Below are 24,296 nucleotides of genomic sequence, written 5' to 3'. Positions count from 1 at the left end.
AAGATCCACTTCCCTGAACCAATTTTTATCTCCTTGAGGGAAATGTCACCTCAATTGAGAATGCATGCTTTATTCTATAAGCAATGGGTAGCTGCTAAGATGTTTATGAAGCCTAGGTCTCCTCCTTGACTCCCTCTCCTTTTCTTTTCCCTTCTTACTTACTTTTCCTCGTCTTCTAAGCCTCTACTTTCCTCTCAACAGTTGTAATAGATACAATTAAATTGTATTTTCTAATATTCCCTTTCTTACCTACACACACACACACACATACACACACACACAGGATTAAAAAAAAGAAGGAAAAGCAGGTACTTAAAAAATAAGTAAAAGACAAAAAATAAAAACAAAACCCCAAATTTATCCCGAGACAAATGTTGCTTTTTTTTTTTCTTCCTCATCTCGGGCCTGAGGGGCTCAGTGAATCTGAACAGAAGAGTCTCCCATCTCTTACATTATTAATGTTTTGATTATAGTATAGACACTTGTTTTGGATCAGTAAGGATGAATAATTGTCTTTTTAAATGCTTTCATGGTTCAGCAGCCATACTCAAGGTGACTTGTAGAAATCTTTGCAAAGACAGAAAGAATGAATGAAGTATATAAAAGATATTTCCTGAAAAAATCTACCCACAGCAAGACTATGGGTTAATTACATTAGGAAAACTATTATCATTATTATAATGCCAACAATTAATAATAAATGCTTATGAAGGATGCTCAAAAACATATAAATTCAAAAGTTAGATGCAATTCTTTTACAAAGGTGTTGAAGTTTTATATGAAGATACAAATACACACACATGAATTTGAGATGTTTGTACTTTTTGCATTAAAAAACTGGTAGTTTATGAGGAAAAACATAAAACGTAACATTCACTCTTTGACAAGACTGTAATGGTGTCTATATGTCATTATGCATTTGTTAAAACCCAAAGAACTACACAACACAAAGAATGAATTTTAATATAAACTATGGTTAATAATAATATATTGATATTGGTTCACTAATTGTAACAAATGTACCATACTAATGCAAGATGCTAATAATGGGGAAAACTCTGCGGGTTTAGGGGGAATGAGGGTGCAGGATTGGGGTAGGGATATAGAATTCTATGTACTATTTGCTCAATTATTCTGTAAATCTAAAAACTACTAAAAAATAAATTCTATTTAATTATTTAAAAAAAAAAAAAAGGACCAAAACAAATAACTTTCTTTGGTTCTAATTAAAAGGTAATATATATCATGTAAGAGTGATTTCAAACAAATTAATATACGAAAGCATGAAGTTTTTATTATATTACACTTTGCTACTATTCTTGACCTTAATATAGTCTTAGGTACAGAGCAATAGTTAGATTCTGTTTGTAAACAAGAAAACATATTTCATTAAAAATCATCCACTAATACTTACACTTTCCTTTGTATACTGGAGATATTGGACTAAATGCCTTCTTAGAAAAGCCATGTCAACTATTTTTTTTAAAGTTTCTAAAATGTATGTTTTCCAATGTTTTGGTCTTACTGGTATTACTTAATGGAGCTATCTATGATGCTTCTATGACGTTTTGGAATATGAACAAATCATCTTGTGTCTTCTACTTCCACAAGCAAGTAACAGGGCTTTCACTCTAGTCTTCATATTGTTTTTTGTCTGAAGTTTATGGGCAAGATTTAGCTCCATAGATATGGATGGAAACGCAGGTCTGACAAGTAACATCAATATCAGGACTAAAAGTCCCAGGACTACAAACCACTGTAGAGGAAAACACATGGGGCAGATCATAATAGTTTCTGTCAGAGGTGTTCTATACCAATAGTATAAATCTGTCTTCAATATCACTTCATTTCTATATCTATGTTATGCTGAGTCATGTTCAGCCAATTAAGTTGTGGGAGATTATCTGTGAGTTTCAAACTTTGTAGTCTGATGATCTTAAAAACAGGAGAAAGTTAAAATACGAACTCTTTTTTTCTTTAGTATCAGCATTACACAGTATCTTCTGAGTACCCCATTTATGAGTTTTTATTTCAATCTGTTTTCTAGGTAAGACCATTCTGGTTTTTTTTCACAGTATAGTAGCTTAAGTCAGAATACTATAGAAATGTTTTGTAATACAGTGAGTACATTGGGAAGAATTAATATACATTAAGACAATTATATTTAGAAATGTGGGCTTTGAGTTTTTACTTCCCTTTAGCTAAATATGATTTTTTTGTAAGCGAAGCACTGTGAATATTCAATTAATTATCAACTATTCTTCTGACTATATCATTTAAATATTTAGATATTTATATTTCATAATTACCGCAGCAGCTAGCGCAATTACTGTGCATAGCTTCATTTTTTCCAAAGCCTGGACGACAGCTATCCATACGTACTACTTGAAAACTGTGGTCTATAAAATGCATAGCTGGTAGAGTTTTATTAAGGTCATGGTAGAAAATATATGCTTGACTCCGAAAAAATTCTTCTATCCGATCTCTTGCCTAAGATTTAAAAATACCAGAGAGAAGTATAATTACTAAACCATGAACCAAATTTCTCTTCCTATATCAGCTACAATGAAATGCACTATAAGCATGCCATCCGAAAAAATTCTTCTATCTGATCTCTTCCCTAAGATTTAAAAATACCAGAGAGAAGTATAATTAGTAAACCATGAAACAAATTTCTCTTCCTATATCAGTTGTGATGAAATGCACTATAAGCATGCCATGCTTTACACCACACTCCTGAAAAGTTGTGTGTTAATACTAAAATTAGCCTAGCTTGACCATATCAATTATTGGCAATTCACATGTACAATAGTTAAGAAAAACTAAACTGAGATTTAAAAAAAAAAAAATGAAAAACTTGCCTTAAATTATTTACAACATGACCATTTCATATGTAGGTAACTAGGAGTTCATTATTTCTAAACATATGTAATTGTTAAGGAAAAAGAGCCAAGAAAAATAGAAAACTAGACTTTTCTCTAATTAGCATTTCAAACTAGTTATATAAATTGTTTCATTTTTTGATCACAGAGTTTACTAACACTAACTGAATGCTACCCGTAAGCCATATACAGCATTAATAGTATGGGCTCAGGAACCAGACCAGGGGAGTGAAGGGATTTTTCAGACTATGTTCTTAGCCTCTGAGAATGGCAGAGGAGAGAAAAACTGTTATGATCAGTACAGATTTTGGAAGAACTAATTTTGGAAGAACCACTGGTTTAACCTAGGATGACATGATTGAAAGGATGTTCTTCAAGCTGTTGTTCAATCACCATTTGGGGAACAAAGACTAAGGATTCATCCTTCTGTCATAAATACAATATATAATATTTTAACCTGGCAGAGATATACAATATCCCAGATGTATTATTCCAAAATAACACATCTTGACATAGCCATGAATCTCACAAACTCAGTTTAAAAAGCTGAAAGCAAAAACCAACAATGCTTTTTATATATGTAAGTTTTTTTTAAAGAATAATTTAAAGCTACTTACTTAGAAATATCTTTGTTATTGATAAATACTCACAACTTGGAGAAATAGATTTTTTAAGATGTTTAATAAACAGAAATATTTTTTTAATTAGGTTCTTTTTTTTAATTATTGTAGTTTAGATGAAGTTTACATTTCAAGTTAGTCTCCCATACAAAAATTTATACATACATTGTTACATGACCCTAACTGCTCTCCCCAGACTGTGACAGCACACTCCTCCTTTCCAGCCCTGATTCCCCATGTCCATTCAACCAGCTCCTAACCCTCTCTGCCTTCCCATCTCACCTCCAGGCAGAAGCTGCCCGTTTAGTCTCTTGTATCTACTTGAGCTAAGAGGCACACTCCTCACCGGTATCCCTTTATGTCCCATAGTCCAGTCCAATCCCTGTCTGAAGAGTTGGTCTCAGAAATTGTTTTATTTCTGGGCTAATAGAATCCAGGAGCCATACTTTCTGGGGTTCCTCCAGTCTCAGACCATTAAGTCTGTTTTCTTACTAGAATTTGAGTTCTGCACCCCACCTTTCTCCTGCTCCATCAGCGACTCTCTGTTGTTTTTCCTGTCTGGGTGGTCATTGGTGGTCGCTGGGCACCATCTAGTTCTTCTGGTCTCAGGCTGGTGAAGTCTCTGGTTTATGTGGCCCTTTCTGTCTCTTGGGCTAATACTTCCCTTGCGTCTTTGGTGTTCTTCATTCTCCTTTATTCCAGGTGGTTGGGACCAACTGATGCATCTTACATGGCTGCTTGTAAGCTTTTAAGACCCCAGATGCCACTCACCAAAGTAGGATGCAGAACATTTTCTTAATAAGCTTTTTTATGCCAATTGACCTAGATGTCCCCTGAAAGCATGGTCCCCAGATCCCTACCCCTGCTACTCTGTCTCTCAAAGTGTTTGATTGTATTCAGGAAACTTCTTACCTTTGATTTTTAGTCCAGTTGTGCTGACTTCCCCTATAGTGTGTGCTGTCCTTCCCTTCACCTAAGATAATTCTTATCTACCATCTAGTTAGTGAATAACCCTCATCCTCCCTCCCCACCCTCATAACCATCAAAGAATGTTTTCTTCTGTGTTTACACCTTTTCTTGAGTTCTTATAATAGTGGTCTTATACAATATTTGTCCTTCTGTGACTGACTAAATTCACTCAGCATGAGTTCCAGCTTCCTCCATGTTATGTTTCACGGCTTCATCGTTGTTCTTTATTGTTGCATAATATTCCATTGCATGGATATACCATAATTTGTTTATCCATTCGTCCGCTGACAGGCATCTAGGTTGTTTCCATCTTTTTGGTATTGTGAACAGTGCTGCAATGAACATGGGTGTGCATATATCTATTCATGTGACGGCTCTTATTTCTCTGGGATATATTCCAAGGAGCAGGATAGCTGGATCGTATGTTACTTCTATTTCTAGCTTTTTAAGGAAGTGCCAAATCGATTTCAAAAGTGGCTGTACCATTTTACATTCCCACTAACATTGTATAAGTGTTCCAGTCTCTCCACAACCTCGCCAGCATTTATTATTTTGTTAAACAGAAGTATTTATAAAAATTTTAAAATCCCTTTATTGACTATTCAAATACTTTGCCCTTACATTGAAATTCTTACCTGGAGGATATTACGATTAGTGTTATCTTCACAGTCAACAGACTGGTTGCATGCAGCTTTCCACCCTGGTGCAAAAGGATTAACTGGAGAGGGAAAAAAATGATAGGTTCACAAAGAGATTCTAAAATGTTCTAAACATTTCAATAAAGTTGTAAACTCTGAATTCAGTATGCATGTATGCATACATTTATCTAATCCTAGTAATAAAGTAAGGTGCACAATTCGAATAATTTATACACTATGATTTCACTCCATCTGGGGGCTAAAGGAAGTAACTACAATGCTTCAAAGTAAAAAGAAATAACTTCAGTTTGGTTTCTCCCTTTTACTAAGTTCTGTAAGAAATTATAATGCATTAGCTGCATAATTAAAAACTATATTCTATAAAATGATGATGACTTCTAAAAGATAAGCAACACTATATTTGAAGGTAAATAATTAGTATTAATTTTTAAAACCATAACCAAGCTAAGACCAGTAATATATTTTAGTGTTGAACAAACATTTAAGGCCTACTACTTAAAAGATATCTCATATTAATATGATAATTAATTTTTTAATCTATTATGGTTTAGGACTAAGCTACTCACAAAGTTAAAGAAATATTTCAAAATATTTTTACCTTGAAAGGCTATAAAAAGCTCATGTATGAGGCCATGTTTTGGAATTTTAACAAGATGGCATTTATATGATGGTTCTATGACATGGCATGTCAAATCAGAGATTAAATTATCCAAGATTTTCTTCAGCACTCTAAAAAGCAGATCATTGTATCTTCCTACACAAGACTTTGTGGTAAAACGTACAGCCATCTGATATGAATAATCAGGCTCCCGATAAGCTTAAAAAAAAAAAGATGAGAATAAAAACAATTGTGCCTAGCATAACATCTTCTACCAATTTTCAAATAACACATATTAAATCTCATCATAGAAACTTATCTAATAAAATGTTTTTATCGGTTAATCTTTACAGAAATATATAAAACTAGTAACTTTAATGAAAAATATTATCTTCATCTGATATATTATCTACTCAGTACACGAGGAGAAATGGTTTCTGTAGGTTGGTTATATAGATAAAAGTTGACAGTGTCAAAAAAAAAAAAGATTGGGAGGTATTAATTTGCATAAAGTGTCATCGTTGTCAGCAAAAGTCCAGTGAAAAACATCATGAATTTGCTTTTGTAGAATTAAACAGGGCCTATTAAACATTGATTCACTGCCATCGAGTCGACTCTGACTCATAGCTACCCCATAGGGTTTTCAAGGCTGTAAATCTCTGCAGAAGCAGACTGCCACATCTTTCTCCTGAGGAGCCGCTGGTGGTTTGAACTGTCGATCTTTCATTTAGCAGCTGAGTGCTTTAACCACTGTGCCATGAGGGCTCCTTCAATGTTTAATTAAAAAAAAAAACCTGTTGCCGAGTCAATTCCGACTCATAGTGGCACAGTGGTTAAAGCAACAGATTGTTAACCAAAAGGTTAGCAGTTCAAAACCACCAGTGGCTCTGCGAGAGAAAGATGTGGCTGCCTGCTTCTATAAGGAAATCCTATGAGGTCGCTATGAATTGGAATCGACTGGATGGCAGTGGGTTTGGTTTGGTTTTTTAATTAAACATTGGAGTCCCGGTGGTGCAGTGGTTAAGTGCTCGGCAGCTAACCGAAAGGTTATCAGTTCAGAGACACCAGCTGTTCCTTGGGAGAAAGATGTGGCAGTTTGCTTCTGTAAAGATTACAGTCTTGGAAACCCTATGGGGCATTCTACTCTGTCCTGTAAGGTCACTATGAGTCGGAATCGACTGGATGCCAACGGGTTTGGTTTTTGGCTTTTGGTACTATGAGGAGCCCTGGTGGCACAGTGGTTAAGAGCTATGGCTGCTACAAAAGGTCAGTAGTTCAAATCTACCAGCCACTCACTGGAAATCCTACAGGGCAATTCTACTCTGTCCTATAGGGTCGCTATGAGTTGGAATCGACCTGATGGCAGTGGGTTTTGTTTTTGTTTATCTTGATGTCAAGGAGACCCAGTGATGCAGTGGTTGAGCACTCAGTTGCTAACCAAGGGGTTGGTGGTTCAAACCCACTAACTGCTAGCTGCTCCACAGGAGAAAGATGCGGCAGCATGCTTCTGTAAAGATTTACAGCCTTGGAAAATCTACAGGGCAGTCCTACTGTCCTATAGGGTCGCTATGAGTCAGGATCGACTTTACGGCAAAGGGTTTGGTTTTGGTTTTTTATCTTAATGTCAGTTTAAGAGTTTGCCTGGTCAAATACACCCAAAATACTCCGTAAGTCATAATGATTTTATATAACAGACTCGTTTTAATTAAACGAAGAAACCATACATTTAATTCTGATTTAAACTAAATGTACCAATTAAAATGTGCTTATATTCTTACCAAACATTATAAATTCATATGTTTTCTTTACTGTCTTTTCTTCTTGAGTTTCTGCTTTGACAGATTTATAAGAAAAAGTACATGTGTAAGGTCCAGACAAAGACTCCAGAAAATCTTTCACCATCAGCTTTCCTGTGTTAGTTATATTTATTCGATTGTTTCCTAAACAGATATAGTAAACAACTTGATAATTTAATATATAACAATTCAAACATTATTTAGTAAATGTAGTTATAACACAATACAAAAATAAAAGTAAATTAATGGACTATTTTCACTTCAAAAATCCAACAAAATTTTAATTCTGTCATATTACTATATGGAAAACCACATGAAGTAAGTATACTTTTGAAATATATATTGGTTTTCTTTAATTCATTTCTTGGCATCTAGTTTTGACTGTTTATGTTAGTAATCAGGAAATGAGATTACACTGCCCAGTAGTACTACACAATTTTTCACATAAGACAGAAATTAATTTATAATGCTTATATTCTAAGACACTCTTCTAGCATCATGAAAAATTACATACTAGATACCTCATCTCCTATTACAGGTGCTACAAGAATAAATTACAGGTTTTTATAAAAAACTTTGATCTACTACAGCTCTGGGACATAAGTAAAAATGACCAGTCTGCTTTTGTCTGAACAGAAAATAAGGCCCAGACCGAGATGTAACATGATTTGACTAAGCATGTAGCAAGTGAAATTCAGTTAAAATTAATTTTCAATTTGCTCTTTCTAATAAGCTAAAGTGCTTTATTAAAAAATTTTCACATCATTAAAAATCAAGATATTAAAAATCAAATAATTTACCTGTTAATTTATTTTCATTAGGTCCAATCCATACATAAGTGGGGTCCACTGTTTCTTTTTTAGCACGTTTAGAATCCATACAGACAAGGATTGGACTGTTTTGATGTAATTTTACATATATTTTCACTGTGACAAAATAACATAATTATATAGCAAAATTCAGAAATATATTTCCTACCATTTTTTCCCCCAGAGATACTCTGATTAGTTCTTTGGATTTCACTATTTTAAAAATCAGCTATATCATTATCATTTAGAATGATAGTCTAATTTCTACTTTTCATAGGAAGTTTTAAAAACTCTAGACTGCTAAAGAATCGTGCTACTTTTCTTTTTGCTGATATTATAGTTTTAATTTTGTTTATAAAAATGTACATGATACATTTAGAAGTTCACTTTAATGTACTGATTCAAAACTCACTCCAATCATAATTTTTTGAAGGGTTAGTGGAATCAATTTAAAGACAGTAGAAAAAGACGTGGGCTTGTTCCTTGCAAAACTATTTTAAAGATGACCATTGTCATCCCTATAGGGACTTTGATATTTAACTGTAAATTTCCTGTTTAAAACAATAATTAAGCCTATGTGGGGAATACCAGAAGATCGTAGTCATTTTCTGCAATTACCTATTCTGTTCCGGAGTTGGTGGAAGCAGCAGTAGTACGCTCCGAACCAACGCAGTCCCACAAGATAACTTATTTTAAAGCCTACTGAATGCCAGAGTGAGCATATTAAGGCACTATCCTACAATCTAGTGGGGCAATCAAACATGGAGGGATCTCAATCATGACAACTGCTACGAAATGGCTCAAAGTTATCGAGCAGCACAGCTGAGTAATCTTCCTGGGGAGGGGGGGAGTGTGGGAAAGTTTCATTTGAGTGATAAATGACATTTGAGGGAGGCCTTAAAGAATATGGAGGAGTTCTTCCAGTTAACAAGGGGAGGGACAAGGGCGTTCCAAACGGGGGAACTTCCAGCCCTGGGAATCACTCGTCTGAACTTGGTCTCTCAAGTTGCAAAGCAGCAAAGAAACCTGGCAGTGAGGTGGCATGAGAGAAAGAGATCTTGGAATGAACCCTAGCTCCTTACGAGCTGTGCAGCTTTAGGCAAGGTGATACACCTAAGGCGGAGGGTCGCTGTGAGGATGACACGAGGCAACCTTCGTGAACGGCCGAGGACACAGTTGGTGTTCAAAAAATGTTCGCTCCCTTTCCCTCAGCGGGAAGAACCTTAGCAGGTCCAGGCACCCCCGGCTCTTCCGATAGGCTCTGCGTATGAAGAGGTCCTTATTACCTGGGTGTCCTGGCGTGCCATAAATGAAGCCTTTCTTATTTTGTAAGGCAGAACGCTGCCATCCAACTGCGGAGGAAAGAAACCACTGACTTTTTAGGCAGAAGAGCAGCCAGAGCTCAGAGCGGGGCAGGGCGGGGCGAAGCGGAGGAGGCAGGACCGGGAACCTGGGGAACAAGGGAGAGGCTTTGGGGCCGGGCGGGAGGAGCCCCACCTCCTGTGAGGTACCAGAGCACCGCGGAGAGTAGGACCCACGCTCGCATCATGGCTCAGGGGCTAGCGTCGCCGGAGGCGTCGAGGGGTGGGCGCCTTCCTACCTCAGTCCCGGCCCAACACCTCCCCATTTCGCCTCCACAAAGCAGAGCAAACTGCCGAGGTCAGCTCCCCTACCCGTCCGTCGCTACCGCGGGAGCCGACGCACCGGAGAGCGCATGCGTGTTACGGGGGCTCGCGCGCAGGGGCGACGCGCGCGGGGGCGAGGTCGCGCGCGGGTCAGGGCGCGGACGGGGCGGAGGGGCGCTAGGTGAGTGCGCGGGAAGCGAGTGCCCCGCCCCCTTGCGTCCACGCGGCTGCCGTCGTGCGGCGCTTCGCGCCTCTGGCCTGGCGCCATTTTCCTGAGCTCCCGGTGTTTTAGTTAAGTGAGCGGGTTCTTAGTTCTCTGAGGGACAAAAACAGTAAAGGAAAATAACCCAAGGCTTCGCGTTTCGGGGACTTCTTTAGAGAACACCGTGAGTCCCAAGTATGGCGGTAGGGCAGGGGGATGCGATTACAGTAGGCTTGAGGCTGGGAGAAGCTTGTGAGAATTTCTTCCTCACGTGAAGCAGAGCCATGCGTGGAGATTTTCTGTGCCCTTCTCATGCCAGAGCCCTGGTGGCATAGTGATTAAGAGCTCAGCTGCTAGCCAAAAGGTCCGCAGTTCAAATCCACCAGCTACTTCTTGGAAACCCAATGTGGCAATTCTGCTCTGTTCTGTGTGGTCCTTAGGAGTCCGAATCCACTCGACGGCAACAGGTTTCTTCTCATAAACTCTGAAACGGTGCCCGATGTTTTTCAAACTCTCACACCTAATTTTTACCTAACAATTCTACTCACAAAACCAAGACCCTGAAGAACCACTAGTCCTCTAGCAAAGAGCCTCCGGGTCTTCCTACTCCAGAGGAACGTTTAATCTTCATTTTCAACTTCGAATATGAGACAATGTTGACAGACTCCCACGCAAAGTTATCTAGGATTGTGAAGTAAACTTGGTTTAAAAGAAGGGCCCAATTGAAAGGCAAGACGCCAGGATCTGCTTTTCCTATGGAGATGGACAATTAGCTAAGATCAGATCCAAGAGAGATCATGCCCCTGTCCTTTGTCCTAGTTTGGTGGGCTGAAACTCCCAATGAGCTGTCTAGTTCTTAGCAAAGGGACACCCTCAGTTGTGGTTTTGAGTAGGATGGTAAGTAGAGAGCCTACGGTTCAGACAGGGCTAAACCAGAATGATTATTTTGAGTGAGATCAAGGGTTTTCAGTTTTATTTCCTTTGAGCAGAGTCAGTACTTGGACTATCTGAGATGGTCTAGGAGCAACCTTTGTCAGTAATTTCATTTTTAGTCATTGTTAATTTTTATCTGTCAAGCATAAGCATTGAAATGTGACTCAGTGAGTCAGATCCATCCATCTTGGGTTACCGTGTCTAGATTCATGGTTTAGTTTCAACTGTTCTTAAGGTGATGATAATGAAGACAAATTTAGGCAATATCCTCCATTCTCTAAAAGCTTGTTATTCCAGTTTTACTCAAAGTACGTTATAAGCTCACAATATGTTTCATTAGCTTCCTAGTTATTGTAAGTAATTGATCCTTGTAAATCCTGTGTGATAAACTTTTAATCCTATGAGAAGAGACGTGACCAAATGAGTAGTAGTTGCCTGTTGAGTGTAGATGATCCTGTTACCCATCCACTTTTTAAAATTTTTATTTTAGAACAGTTTTAGAGTTACAGAAAAATGTAGAATATATAGTTCCCATATACCCCACACCCAGTTTTACCTATTATTGACATATTAGTATGGTACATTTCTCACATTCATGAGCCAATTTTAACACATCATTATTAACTAAAGGTCATACTTTATTCATATTTCCTTAGTTTATACCTTAAGTCCTTTTTTCTGTTCTGTAATCCCACCCAGGACACCACTTTACATTTAGTCATCATGTCTGCTGGCTCCTCTTGACTATGAGTTTCTACGACTTTTCTTGTATTTGATGACCTCATCGTTTTGAGTAATACTGGTCGGGTATTCTGTAAATAGCTTTCTATTGGAATTTGTGTGATTTTTTCCTTATGATTAGACTGGGATTATGGGGTTTTTGGGAGGAAGACTACAGAGGCAAACTGTCATTCACATCACATCATATCAAGGGTACATACTATCAACATGACATCACTGTTGATGTTAACATTGATCACCTAGCTGAGATAGTATTTGTCAGGTTTCTCCACTGTAAAGTTACTCATCTTTCCGCCTTTTCATGCTGTAGCTACATAAATTATTTTACCTATCTACTTTTTTTATCTCCTTATGCATCACTCTTTGGAGTCTGAAATACTCAATACTGAGTTAGGTGTTTAAAGAGTAGTAACACTTTCCACTGATGGTGCAGTGGTTAAGAGCTCAGCTGCTAACCAGAAGGCCCACAGTTCATCATATCCACCAGCCACTCCTTGGAATCCCTATGGGACTGTTCAATTCTGTCCTATAGGGTTGCTATGAGTTGGAATAGATTCAATGGCAACAGGTTTGGTTTGTTTTTATTTTTAACCTGTTCCACTCTTATTTAAGTATATTTATTAAAAACATTGTAATGGAAGATAAAAGTTCTTTACGACTTTTTAATAATCAAATAACTATTCATCCTCACATCATCCCTGTGAAATTTTCCAGTTCCTCTTCTGCTACTTTTGATGTGCTATTTTTGCTTTTAGAAACTAACAACAAATTTCCCGTTTCAGTACTAAAATTAGACCTAATGTTTAGAGTATTTCTCTAAAGTTGATATTATCCTGTATAACTCCAGCCCAAACAAGCTATGGAAATGCTACTGTGTTGCCATGATCTTAAACAAAGCCAATGCAAGCTCTTCACTCATTTAAAAAACTGTATATTGACCTCTTATGCCAAGGCATTATTTACAATAAACTAAATTCGTCAATTACAACATGCACTTGTAAGTGTTGCTTTCTTCTGATATGATCTGCTGATGCACAAAACCCCATACTTAAGTCTGAAATATATTTGCATATACTAACAATATCATTTTCAAACAAGGTGGCAGTGACCTTTTCGAGAATCATTCCTATATTGTCCACTTTAACATACTGGGTATCTTTATCACCTGAGCAATGTCGCTTAGACCTCAGTGTGAAGAAAAGTTCTGCTTTTGAAAAACTGTTATGTGGTCACTTCCCCTTTGCCCTCAGTGCAGTCAAATGTGTGCTTTACCTCTATAAAATAGAGAGGATGTTGGAAAAAGATGTTGTCTGGTACATCTCTGTATACTAAGATCTTTGAGTTATTTTTACTATCTAACCATTTGCCCCCACCCCCCAGCTCTGCTTTCTTTACTTACTTTTCTGATCTAGTATATGTATTTTTGTAAGCTGTCTCAGATCTTATTTGGAAGAAGGCAAGGTAGTAGAAAATAAACACACATAAATAGAATGAATAGTGTTCTTTGAGTAGTGGTGAACAAACGAAGCAGTTCCCAGAGGGAAAACAAAAGTGAGCCAATTGCTTCCTAAAATGAAAAGGTTGAATTGATAAAAGTGCCAAAATCCTTTTGAAGTATCTTAGAGCTTTCCGAAAACTTGGACAAGAACTTATATCATGTGAAATAAGAAACTGTGGAAGAAAAAAACCAGAAATAATACTTAGAATGAAGCGAGTTCTCATTGATTGTATTCATGGCTATCATTCCTAAATTTAAACAACGATTAAAAGTTCCACATCTTGCTCGATTTAAGACGAGCCTCTTTGAACTTAATTAAGCTTGCTAAAAAGCGACCCGGATCCCCCGCCCTCCACATGTGACAATATTATTCTATTCCGTTATCCTTCTAAAATAGACACTGTGAGACAATTTACTGATGCGCCATTTCCACTCTATCGGGGTTCTCGGGTTTGACATTCAAAAGGGGGCTGGAGGCGCGGAACCTCAGCTCCGCGGTAAGCGTTCTTTAAAGCCGCCGCCAGCCAGCGCCGCTCTAACTCCGCGCACCGGCCAGTCGCCGGCTCCTGGCTAGTTGAATCTGCGCCGACGCGGCGGCCGGATCCCGGGGACTCCCCACGCCGGGAATCTCCCGCCAGCTGCGCGCGGCGTCCCGGCGACGGCAGGAGCACGTGGAGCGGCCCAGGAGCCAGAGCGGCAGCTGCAGCCCAGCCCAGCCCGGCAGCGACATGGAAGGTGAGCCTCCAGACCGCTTCTTTTCTTGGGGGTCTTTGAAAAGCTCGACCGGTGCACCGAGCGGGGAGAGTTCCTTCTGAATGAATCTCGGTTTTGCTTCTATTTATTTCTTTTGTCAGAAGTAAATATGAGGTATTTGAGAGGGCAGAGCTTGTCAGTTCTCACACAGCTCTCATTTGCACCCCCCCCATCCCCACCCTAACTTTGGAAAGTGGTAAATTCTCCACAGTTTTCTTAGGGGTTGTCAGACCTCAGGGGTCAACCCTAATTCTGCAGTGGAAGAGCGTTTTTATGTGGAGTCTCTGAAATGGCAGCAAACCTGGGGTGGAATAACGAATTCTTGTGGATGCTTATTTTCGTGGCCTCAGTGCCCATTGGAATTAGGCTAATCTGAGTTACATGTTTTGAATGAACGGTGACTGCTCTTTTTTTCCTAAGGGTAAATAGGGAAAGGTAAATTTTAAAGTGGTTAGCACTTGAAGTTCCCTTGGAACTTGATCTTCTCATGATCTTTCTTTACCCGAGGCAAAAATCAGGCTCACAATAAGTTCCATTTGAATTAATTTTGAAAGTCATAAAACCATCCTTCTGAAAAACTTTCAGTATGTATTTCCTTGGGATAACTAAAATCTCACACTGGTGGTGTAAACTCGTCAGTAGTCTTTTCAGCAAGTGTTTCTACAACCTTGAAAATGGCAGATGCAGCTCATGTTGGGGGAGGTGGTGATATTTAGAAAATCAGAATTTGTGTGAGAAGTATTCATTCTATTAATAAATGAGATGCTAATACCGAATCAACTTATTGATGTTAATTTTTATAAATAATATGGGTGAATATCATGAATATTTCATTGTAATTGAAGGATCTCATATTTGCCCCTTGATCTTTGGTAGCTTTAGTTCTAGAGTATATGGAGTTTTTAAAATATGATTAGATATTTGGGGACACACGATAAATATAGTAAGGCTTTTGTTTCACGATATTATTGAGTGCGACATTATAGTCCTAAATCCTCACTTTGTACATGGATAAGCTTACAAATATTTTTACCACCTTGGCCCATGTAAATATTTTTTTCTCTAAGTAAAATGCCAAGTGATAAAACAATGAACTGTATGTATTTGTTAAACAGGACTTTTAAATGACCATTACTGATTAACGCTTCAAGTATTTTCTCACATGAAAAACTCTTTATGCCTTTCAGTTTTAAAAATTATCGGGGTTTAAGAAATAACTCCTAAAAATTTGTGCTTTGAACATTTTATGAAGTGTAATTTTTAACGTGAGAAAGTTTCATTGGCCAAGAAAAGGAAAAAAGTTAGATTGCTATATACTATGAAAGATATAATTTTTTAAAAACCTCTCATACTTTAACTATTACAAATGAATTGATTAATTTGCTTTTGTGAAGTTATAAATCAATACCCCAACATTATCTTTTCCTAATTTTAACCATATCGCTTCTCAAGACTAACATAGAGAATCATGTCAATTCATGGAAATTGGAGTGTTTCTCTGTAAATGTTAACACTACCAAATTCATTTATTTAATGTGAAATAAAGAATTATTAGCTAAATAACATAATTTAGGATACTAATCTCCTAACAGCGAGCCCTGGTGGCGCAGTAGTTAAATCACTTGGCTGCTAACCAAAAGGTTGGTGGTTCGAACCACCGACCTGCTCGGAGGGAGAAAGATGTGACAGTTTGCTTCCGTAAAGATTTACAGCCTTGGAAACCCTATGGGACAGTTCTGCTCTGTCCTATGAGGTCGCTGTGAGTTGGAATCGACTTGGTGGTAGTGGGTTTTTAATCCCCTAATAGAAACTTTTAGATAAACCTGGATGAAGAGTCCCTGAATAAGAAAGAAATGAAAACTTACGCAAAATTTAATTCAGAATGTACAGACTTTATAAATGGAAAGAAATAAAATGCAGATTATAGTTGTGAGTTTAGGTAACTAGATTAGATTCATAGGTCCACAGAGATAGATGGTATATAGTATGTTTAATGGAAAAATTCCAGTTCAGCTATTCTAATGTTAGGTCCTTGAGGACAGAGTTATTTGTTGTAGTAAATATCTAGTTGATTATAGCCATACAAAATTGATTCATCTGGCTTGTGTCTTTGATATTTAAAGTATTTTTTTTTTATTATCTTGATATTTTGGTCTCAATCTAGAATAAGAGATTTGGCCTATAGGGTACCTCTCTTGGCAATGCAAGAAAGTCAAATATTTTATGGAATACATTTATTTTCTGCCTAATTTGTGGGTCAAGTTAATATACTACAGTTTATTATGAAATGTGAGACTGTATAGTCAGTCATTCCTAAAGCATATAAAGTCATTTGTTATCATCCATTCAACTTTTCACTCATCAACAGACATTTATTGAGACTTTCTGTGTGTGAAGTTGTCAGATGAAATAGGCTTTTGAAGTAGAAATGTTGTCATGCAAAAGTGAAGAGTTAACCCATATGATCAGAAGCTATAACTTTTTTCTTTTCTTACATATTTGTGACCCTAAATCTTTTCTATCCAAAGACTCATGTATTGCTAAATTTTATTATCTGTGCTGTAATAACATTTCTTTTTTCTGATATGGCTGGGAAATGAGGTGGTTCACAAATATGAATTTCACAGGTAATGGCAGGTTCCTCAGTTAATGTAAAACCTTTTTATTTGAACAATATTGGCTAGAGATCATTCTAAGTGTATTTATTATATAGACCTGCTTTGTAGACAAGGAATACAAGCCATAACATTATTTTGATGACCCTAGGTCACTATTTTGACCATCTGGTAATATATTCTATAATATGTTCTCACCGAGGGTTTTGAACCGTGTAAAGCTGAATGCCCCTACACTAAATATTCCCAGATTATTGTGCAAATTTTGTCTCCTTTTTGATGTCAGCTTCTGCTTTTTATCACATGGATTCTGTGGTAGCCATTTTTCGTTTTTAGGTCCCTTACTGTGCCCTGGATGGTTGAGATTAACAGAGATGGAGCCTCCAGATGGTGGAGTTTACTTGCCTTCTGTTATGAATGTATAGAGGATGAAATAGTAAAGGAGTTCTAAGAAAAACCCCTGAAAGGTCATGGGGTCCTAGTAGAAGATAATTTTGGAACATTCCTTTTGTGTTTCCTATAATTCAGCATACTGTTGCACACATCTGTAAGTTTGCTAAAGTTTCACCCCATTCTTTACCCGGTTGTGTGTACTTGTCTTTTAAGACTCTGTTCAGGCATCATCACCGTGAAGGCTCTGCAGATGACCTCCCTTTGGTAACCTCCTCCTGATGCCTTCTGGCCATGGCCCCTACCCAGTCCTTTACCTCCCTTCACCTAAGCTAAAAAGCTCTCCTCTCTATGCATACTTCTACCACATTGTGTTGAAATTATTTATCGATTTATTTGTTTATCTTCCCCACTGGTCTGTAAACTTTTTGAGAGCAGACTGTGTCTTATTTTTGTATCCTCAGTGCCAGGAACAGTTCCTAGTTCATAGAAGGCCTCTGAGTTTGTTGCATTCAATTAAGAAAATAGTGCTAAAAAGTAATTATCATTATACTTATTGTGATACATCTTATTTAAATAATTTTTATGGGTAGGAGATTGGCTAGCAATTCTTTGATAGAACTCGGTAATTTTTTAAAAAGTACTTAAATGGTGTAACTGAAAAAGAAATCTTAGAAAACAAAAATGTTATTGAACTTTTGGCTAGACTATCAAAGTAAAATCTATTAACTTTACATCGGTTAGTTAATAGATATTAGTCCCTTAAAATATGAATCAAATTATGAGCAGAAATTTGCCTTCCCAATCAGGATGATATAGATAGTGCCGTAAAGCTAGCATAAACTTTTTAATACGTCATTATAAACTTTTCATTTATATATAAATGTGTGTATTTGTACTTATTTAGGACTAAAAGATTATTGGTAGATCTTTTACCAGATATCCAATTAATTGGTGCCTGACTCAAACTGTATTTCTAGACCATGTATAAGAATTCAGTGATTAATACAGAAACCAGTCTGTAGTAGATGCTCAATAAATATTTTTGTGGATTATTATTGTGAAAGGAAACCCTAAACATCACAAGGACATACAGTGCATTCTACTATCTCTAAAAAAACACACACACACACAAAACCCAAACCTATTGCTGTTGGATCAATTCTGACTCTTGGGGATCCCACGAGTTACAGAGTAGAACTGCTCCATTGGGTTTTCTTGGCTGTAATCTTAACAAAGTAGATCACCAGGCCTTTGTTTCACAGGACCACTGTGGGGTTCAAACTGCCAACCCTTAGGTTAATAGTCAAGTGAAAACCGTTTGCGCCACCTAAACTCAAAACCAAACCCATTGCTGTCGAGTCAATTCTGACTCATTGCGACCCTATACAACAGAGTAGAACTGTCCCCTAGGGTTTCCAAGGCTGTAAATCTTTACGGAAGCTGACTGCCACATCTTTCTCCTACAGAGCAGCTGGTAGGTTAGAACCACTGACCTTTTGGTTAGCAATTGAACATTTTAACCACTGTGCCACTAGGGCTATTTTTCTGCTATCTAGCCTTTCACTCTGTTGCTAACTGAAAGGTGGTCAGTTGAACCCACCAGCAGCTCCTCAGGAGAAAAAAACCTGGCGATCTGCTCTTGTAAAGATTTCAGCTTAGGAAACCCTATGGGGAAGTTCTGCTTTGCCATATAGGGTCACTATGAGTTGAAATTGACTTGATAACACACAAAAATAGTCCTTGTTAAATACAAGTCTCCATTAATTGGTACATTTAGAATAATTAGAAATCATAAGGATGATCCTGAGACTTTTTGAGGAGTCTTTGGGTGTCGCATACGGTTAAGACCTTGACTACTAGCTGAGAGGCTGGTGATTCTAACCTACCCGGAGGCGCCTCGCAGGACAGGCCTATCAGTCTGTGTCTGGAGTGTCACAGCCTTGAAAACCCTGTGGGTCAGTTCTACTCTGCACGCATGGGGTCATCATGAGTCTGAATTGACTTGATGGCAACTAACAACAACAAAGGCGTTTTGAATCATTAAAAAAAAGATAAAATTATGAAAAAATAATTATAGTATAACTGTTAATTTTTATTACTATGTAATCCATCAAAATATTTTAATCCCCAGGGATCCTAAATGAGATAATTTTCTCAGCCAAAATTTAAGTTCTTAGACTCCATAGTGGTGTATAAACCAAAAAACCAAACCCATTGCCCTCGAGTCGATTCCAACTCATAGCCACCCTATAGGACAGAGTAGAACTGCCCCATAGGGTTTCCAAGGAGCAGCTGGTGAATTTGAACTGCTGACCTTTTGGTTAGCAGCCAAATTCTTTAACCACTGTGCCACCAGGGATCCAAAGTGGTATATAGTAAATAAAATAATATAGAGTTGATATCATATTATATTGGATATGTGCCCGATCTAGGAGGCATTAAAAAGCTAAATATTTAATAGTGGATATGAAACAGAATAAAATGTATTTCTGGAGCAATACTTTTTACTCATTGTCAATAATTAAAATCAGCTTTGCTGTCAAGTCGATTCCAACTGATGGAGATGCCATGTGTGTCAGAATAGAATTGTGCTCCATAAGGGTTGTTTTTTTGATAGAGTTTTCAAAGACTGATTTTTTTGGAAGTAGATCGCCAGGTCTTTCTTCCAATGCACCTCTGGGTGGACTGGAACCTCCAGCCTTTTGGTTAGCTGCCAAGTGCATTTAACCATTTGCACTGCCCAGGGACTCCAAAATCAGCCTACCTGCTGATTTTTGTATCAATGAATTGGCAGCATGTCACAAGTTCATATTTATTCATGGGTGTTCTTAGAGTTGAAATTTTTCTTATTGTAGCTGTGGAGTCTGTGTGTTTCTTTTGAAATTTTGGCCAAGAAGAGCTTCAAGGTTGAACTCTTTAACATCTCCAAAATACATGAAATGTATACTTAAGACCTCAGATTATTTATGGGTTTATAAAGGAAGCATTAAAAAAAAAGAGAAATAGAAAACATTTTAGTAATACCACTAACGAAACAATACAAGAGTATATTTTCTACTCTTAATTATCTAAGGATTATTTAACTAGATTTCTTGCATATTTTGATCATTAATACACTTATAACGTTTTCTAAATGGTCAGATTCCAAAGTGTAGGGATCTTTTTTATCACTGGTGATAAATAGTATTCAGCCCCGTCTCCAGCACGTAGTAGGACTACAGTCATATTTAATGAGTAAATTAATGAATGAATTGCCTGTGTGTTTGGTCATTTGACTGTTTATTTGTGCAGCTATTATGGTCAACAGAGGAAGGAAAACAGTGACAATGAAACTGGTTAATTTTGCTGGTTTGTCAGAAGTGCTGTTAAAGGTTTGGTGGAAGAGATTGAAGTGTTGACTGAAATGAGGTTTTTGAATTATGAGTAATGATGTGGATGGATACTATCTACCTTTTTCTAATCCAAAATTATCTCTGCCCTGGGCAGTGCAATATAGCATCTCCTAACTTCTAAATTCATTTAAAAGTTTTGCTACATTTCTTTTTTCAGTGAAGCACTGAAATTTCCATAATAAACCATTTCTTCACAACAAATGTTTTGATTCTTACAGTTGTTGAGAATAATGTATTTGAGTTCTTTATCATAATAGTAGCAGTTGATTTCCAAAGTGATGTTTGTTTGAAAGACTGTTAACTATTATCAGAATATTTGTCACATCAGAACAATTTCCTGTAATAGTAGTCATATAGACTCTATGAATAGAAAAAAATTACTCTCACCAACCTATAAACATTTTTTATAGTCGTAGAGTTACTTCACAGCTGATGTACAATATTGTTCCAGTCCGACAACGAAGTAACTAATTTTTGTATTTAACAACTAATCATTTTTGCCATTATCTGCCTTTATCTCTGTAGTTAAGAAATCACTTGACCCCAACTTATAGTGCTCATTAATAGTTGATTATATGTTTATATACAGTATAGACAGCTCCACAGATGTGATTTAGGGGCTCACTTTATTTAAATTTCATTCAAATTTCACATAAATACTGAATTGTAATGCATTGAAGATCATTGGTGTGTAAATTTATGCTCTGACCTCAAAATAAAACTTTTTTTGCCAACTCTCTGAAAATATTAAAATTTTATAAATGTGACTGGAGTAACAAAATTTTTATACGTAATCTAATTTGAGGAGGGAGATAGACTCTGCAATAGGACAAATAATGATTAAACAAGGTGATATTAAGAATTCATATACTTATAGATCATAAAGCTCTTACTCTATACAGTGATACCTAATGATTATATGATGCTCTTGAGGTATTCCATTGTCAGTCTCACAGTTCAGCAACAATTAGGATGAGACACCAAAAGCAAGACAATTTTTTTTTTAGCAACGGAACACCCTTTTATACTAAAATTTTATGTGGGACAGGTACAAGTGTGGTGTTTTAGTTGAGAGGGTCAAGGATGCAAGAGGTCATGGCTTGGCCTACCTAGCTGTTGGCGCTTTTTTTCTCCCCGTCACAATACCTGTGGCAGCCCTCTGGAACCCTGCAGTTCCATAAAACACATTTTGAAAACTACTGATTCAGACTGTTACATGTTTTCTCTACTGTTAATCCTGTGTCTGAGTCCCTGGGAGGGTCCAACAGTTGACGCACTTGACTGCTAATCAAAAGGATGGAGGTTCAAGTCCAATGTGAGGTGCCTTGGAAGAAAGGCCTGGTGATCTACTGGGAAAAAAAAGATCCAGCCATTGAAAACTCTATGGAGCACATTTATATCCTGACACATACTGGGTCGCCAGGAATCTGAATCGACTCAATAGCAACTTTTTTTTTTTTTTTTAATATGGAAAATAATGGTAAGGGCAGGGTGGGTGAGCCTTTCTTTTTAAGAATTTCAGCTAGACAGAAATTTGGTTATCCTTAGCACATAGATGATATTTAAAGGCATGGGAATGAATGGGATCACCTAAAGAGAGAGAAGGGGGCTCAGGACTGAGCCTTGAGGAATACCTCATTTAGTAGTCAGCTAGAGGAGGAGGAGTCAGCAAAAGAGAAGGAGCGGCCAGGGAGACAGGAGGAAAACCAGCAGTGTGGTGGAACAGAATTCAAGAGAGGAGAGTGTTTTCATGAAGGGAGTGGGTGGTCAGCTGTGGCTAAGAAATCACTAAGATGAGGGAAGTGTGTGTTGGCTTTGGCACCATAAAATTTGTTATTGTCTTTGACAAAGGTAGTTTCTGTGGAGTGGTAGGGATGGAAACCAAGTTGAAGTGGTTAAAGCGGGAATGGGAATAGAGGAAGTAGAAACATTGATGCTAACAATTTTTTCCAGAAGTTTAGCTATGAGATGAAGCAGAGAAATAAGTGGCCCTGTTGCTGAGGGAGATGTAGATCAAGAGAGGTTTTTTGTTTATTTGTTTTTGTTTTATGTTTTCCAAAGATTAGTGACACTTATAGTATCTGGTGCTCAAGTTTATTGAAAAAAACAAAGACCAAAATTGAGACACATCTTAAAATCTCAATTCTTAGAAAAGTTTGATTGGGGAATTAGCTATCACCAAAAAAATCTTCTTTTTAGTTGGTATATAACATGTAAATCGATTTCTTCATCATGAGAATTTTTTAAGCTAACTGGAGCCCATTCAGTGGATGATTGATAGAGATATAATCTGTAAAGACTCTATAGAAGAATCATGAGAAGCCTTTGAAATTCAAACTTTTTTCAAAAGTGGGAAGAGACTGCGAAAATTGCATTTCTAAGGTTTAAGATTGTAGATATTTCAGAATGTTTTGAGTATTCTGTAGATTTTTTAAAAATTAAGGAATAAAAATAACACTTGTTATGTGTATAGCTTGATTAATTTTTACCTATATTCACATCTTCCAGATCAAGATATGGAACATTTGCATCACCCAGAAGGTTCCCTGTACCCATTTATAGTTAATACCTCCCTTCACCCCAAGCTAAACACTATTCTTATTTCTATCATCATAGATTAATTTTCCTGTGCTTGAATTTTATATACATAGAATCATACAGTATGTGCTTTTTTGTGTGTCTGGCTTCTTTTGTTCAGCAATATTTTGAGATCTATCCATGTTGATACATTCACTAGTAGTTCACACTTTCTTGTTAGTATATAGTACGAATATTCTGTTGTTACTGTGCCGTCTAGTCGGTTCCAACACATAGCGACCCTGTGTATGACAGAACGAAACACTGCCAGGTCCCGCGCCATCCTCACAATCGTTGCCATGTTTGAGCCCATTGTTGCAGCCACTGTGTCAGCCCATCTCATTGTGGGTCTTCCTCTTTTTAGCTGACCCTCTACCAAGCATGATGTCCTTCTCCAGGGATTGGTCCCTCCTGATAACATGTCTAAAGTATATGAGATGAAGTGTTGCCATTCTTACTTCTAAGGAGCATTCTGGCTGTACTTTTCCTATGACAGATTTGTTTGTTCTTCTGGCAGTCCATGGTGTATTCAACATTCTTCACCAACACTGTAATTCAAATGCATCAGTTCTTCCTCGGTCTTCCTTAGTCTTTGTCCAGTTTCGCATGCATATGAGGTGATTGAAAATACCATGGCTTGGGTCAGACGCACCTAATACATGTTCTACAATTTGTTTATTCATTCTACTGTTGATGGACATTTGGTTGTTTCCAGTGTTTGTCTATATTATGAACATTCTTGTACATGTCTTTTGGTGAACATATATATTCATTTCTCTTGAATTATATCTAGAACTGGCATTTCTGGATTATATGGTAGGTGTGTGTTTAACTTTGATGCATACTGCCAAACAGATTTCCAAAGTGGTTGGATCAATTTATTCGCCCATTAGCATGTATGAGAGGCCTAGTTGTTCCACATCTTGGCAACACTTGGTATTGTCAGTCAGTCTTTTTAATTTTAGCCATTCTGATGGGTGAGTAGTCGTATTTTATTATGGTTAAAATTACATTTTCCTGATGAGTAGTGGTGTTGAGTACCTTTTCATATGTTTATTGGCCATTTGGATATCCTTTTTCCTGAAGTACTTAAGTCTTCTGTTTATTTTTTTTTTAATTGGACTGCTTTTTTAAAAAAATTTTTTTTTTATTGTTCTTTAGGTGAAGGTTTACAGATCAAATAGTTTCTCATTAAACAGTCAGTACACATATTGTTTTATGACATTGGTTAACA

General features: G+C 37.2%; 2 protein-coding genes across 7 annotated transcripts in view; one reads left to right on the top strand and one right to left on the bottom strand.

Annotated features, from left to right (window-relative positions):
- Positions 1 to 407: 407 nt before the first annotated feature.
- Positions 408 to 10,030, bottom strand: ZPBP2 (zona pellucida binding protein 2). 5 transcript variants are annotated; one of them, XR_002824369.1, is made up of 9 exons: positions 9,831 to 10,014; positions 9,620 to 9,685; positions 8,325 to 8,450; positions 7,507 to 7,668; positions 5,729 to 5,947; positions 5,107 to 5,189; positions 2,310 to 2,490; positions 1,415 to 1,756; positions 408 to 567 (listed from the first exon to the last, which is right to left on the bottom strand). XR_002824369.1 is itself a non-coding variant. In XM_023732820.1 (8 exons), exons 1-8 carry the CDS (start codon positions 9,880 to 9,882, stop codon positions 548 to 550), a joined length of 909 nt encoding a protein of 302 aa, XP_023588588.1. In that variant the 5' UTR covers positions 9,883 to 10,030; the 3' UTR covers positions 408 to 547. The 5 variants fall into 5 exon arrangements, 2 of the variants coding, with proteins under 2 accessions (XP_023588588.1, XP_004378105.2); XR_002824371.1 differs by having other exon boundaries at positions 9,934 to 9,949; XR_002824370.1 differs by lacking the exon at positions 9,620 to 9,685.
- A 2,418-nt stretch (positions 10,031 to 12,448) lies between these two features.
- The window catches only part of IKZF3 (IKAROS family zinc finger 3), a 100,402-nt gene continuing 88,554 nt past the window's right edge, over positions 12,449 to 24,296 (top strand). The window contains exon 1 of one of the 2 annotated variants that reach the window (XM_023732818.1): positions 12,449 to 14,067. In XM_023732818.1, the coding sequence (XP_023588586.1) occupies positions 14,061 to 14,067 (7 nt within the window). In that variant the 5' untranslated portion in view covers positions 12,449 to 14,060. The remainder of the gene's footprint in view (positions 14,068 to 24,296) is intronic. The other variant, XM_004378041.2, reaches the window with a different exon arrangement.

The sequence above is a fragment of the Trichechus manatus genome, unplaced genomic scaffold (genome assembly GCF_000243295.1).
Source record: "Trichechus manatus latirostris isolate Lorelei unplaced genomic scaffold, TriManLat1.0 scaffold00054, whole genome shotgun sequence".
NCBI classification, from domain to species: domain Eukaryota; kingdom Metazoa; phylum Chordata; class Mammalia; order Sirenia; family Trichechidae; genus Trichechus; species Trichechus manatus.
The sequence above is the reverse complement of the archived record's forward strand: the minus strand, read 5'-3'. Positions and strand labels throughout refer to the sequence as shown.

What these genes read in the sequence shown, in the direction of transcription:
- ZPBP2 (XM_004378048.3), bottom strand. Translation starts at nt 9,882, where the DNA reads ATGATGCGAGCGTGGGTCCTACTCTCCGCGGTGCTCTGGTACCTCACA. An exon ending in ATATGAATTTATAATGTTTG is followed by an intron (nt 5,948 to 7,506) that starts GTAAGAATATAA and finishes TTTTTTTTTAAG; the next exon opens with CTTATCGGGAGCCTGATTAT. An exon ending in TAATTGCGCTAGCTGCTGCG is followed by an intron (nt 1,757 to 2,309) that starts GTAATTATGAAA and finishes TTTCCTCTACAG; the next exon opens with TGGTTTGTAGTCCTGGGACT.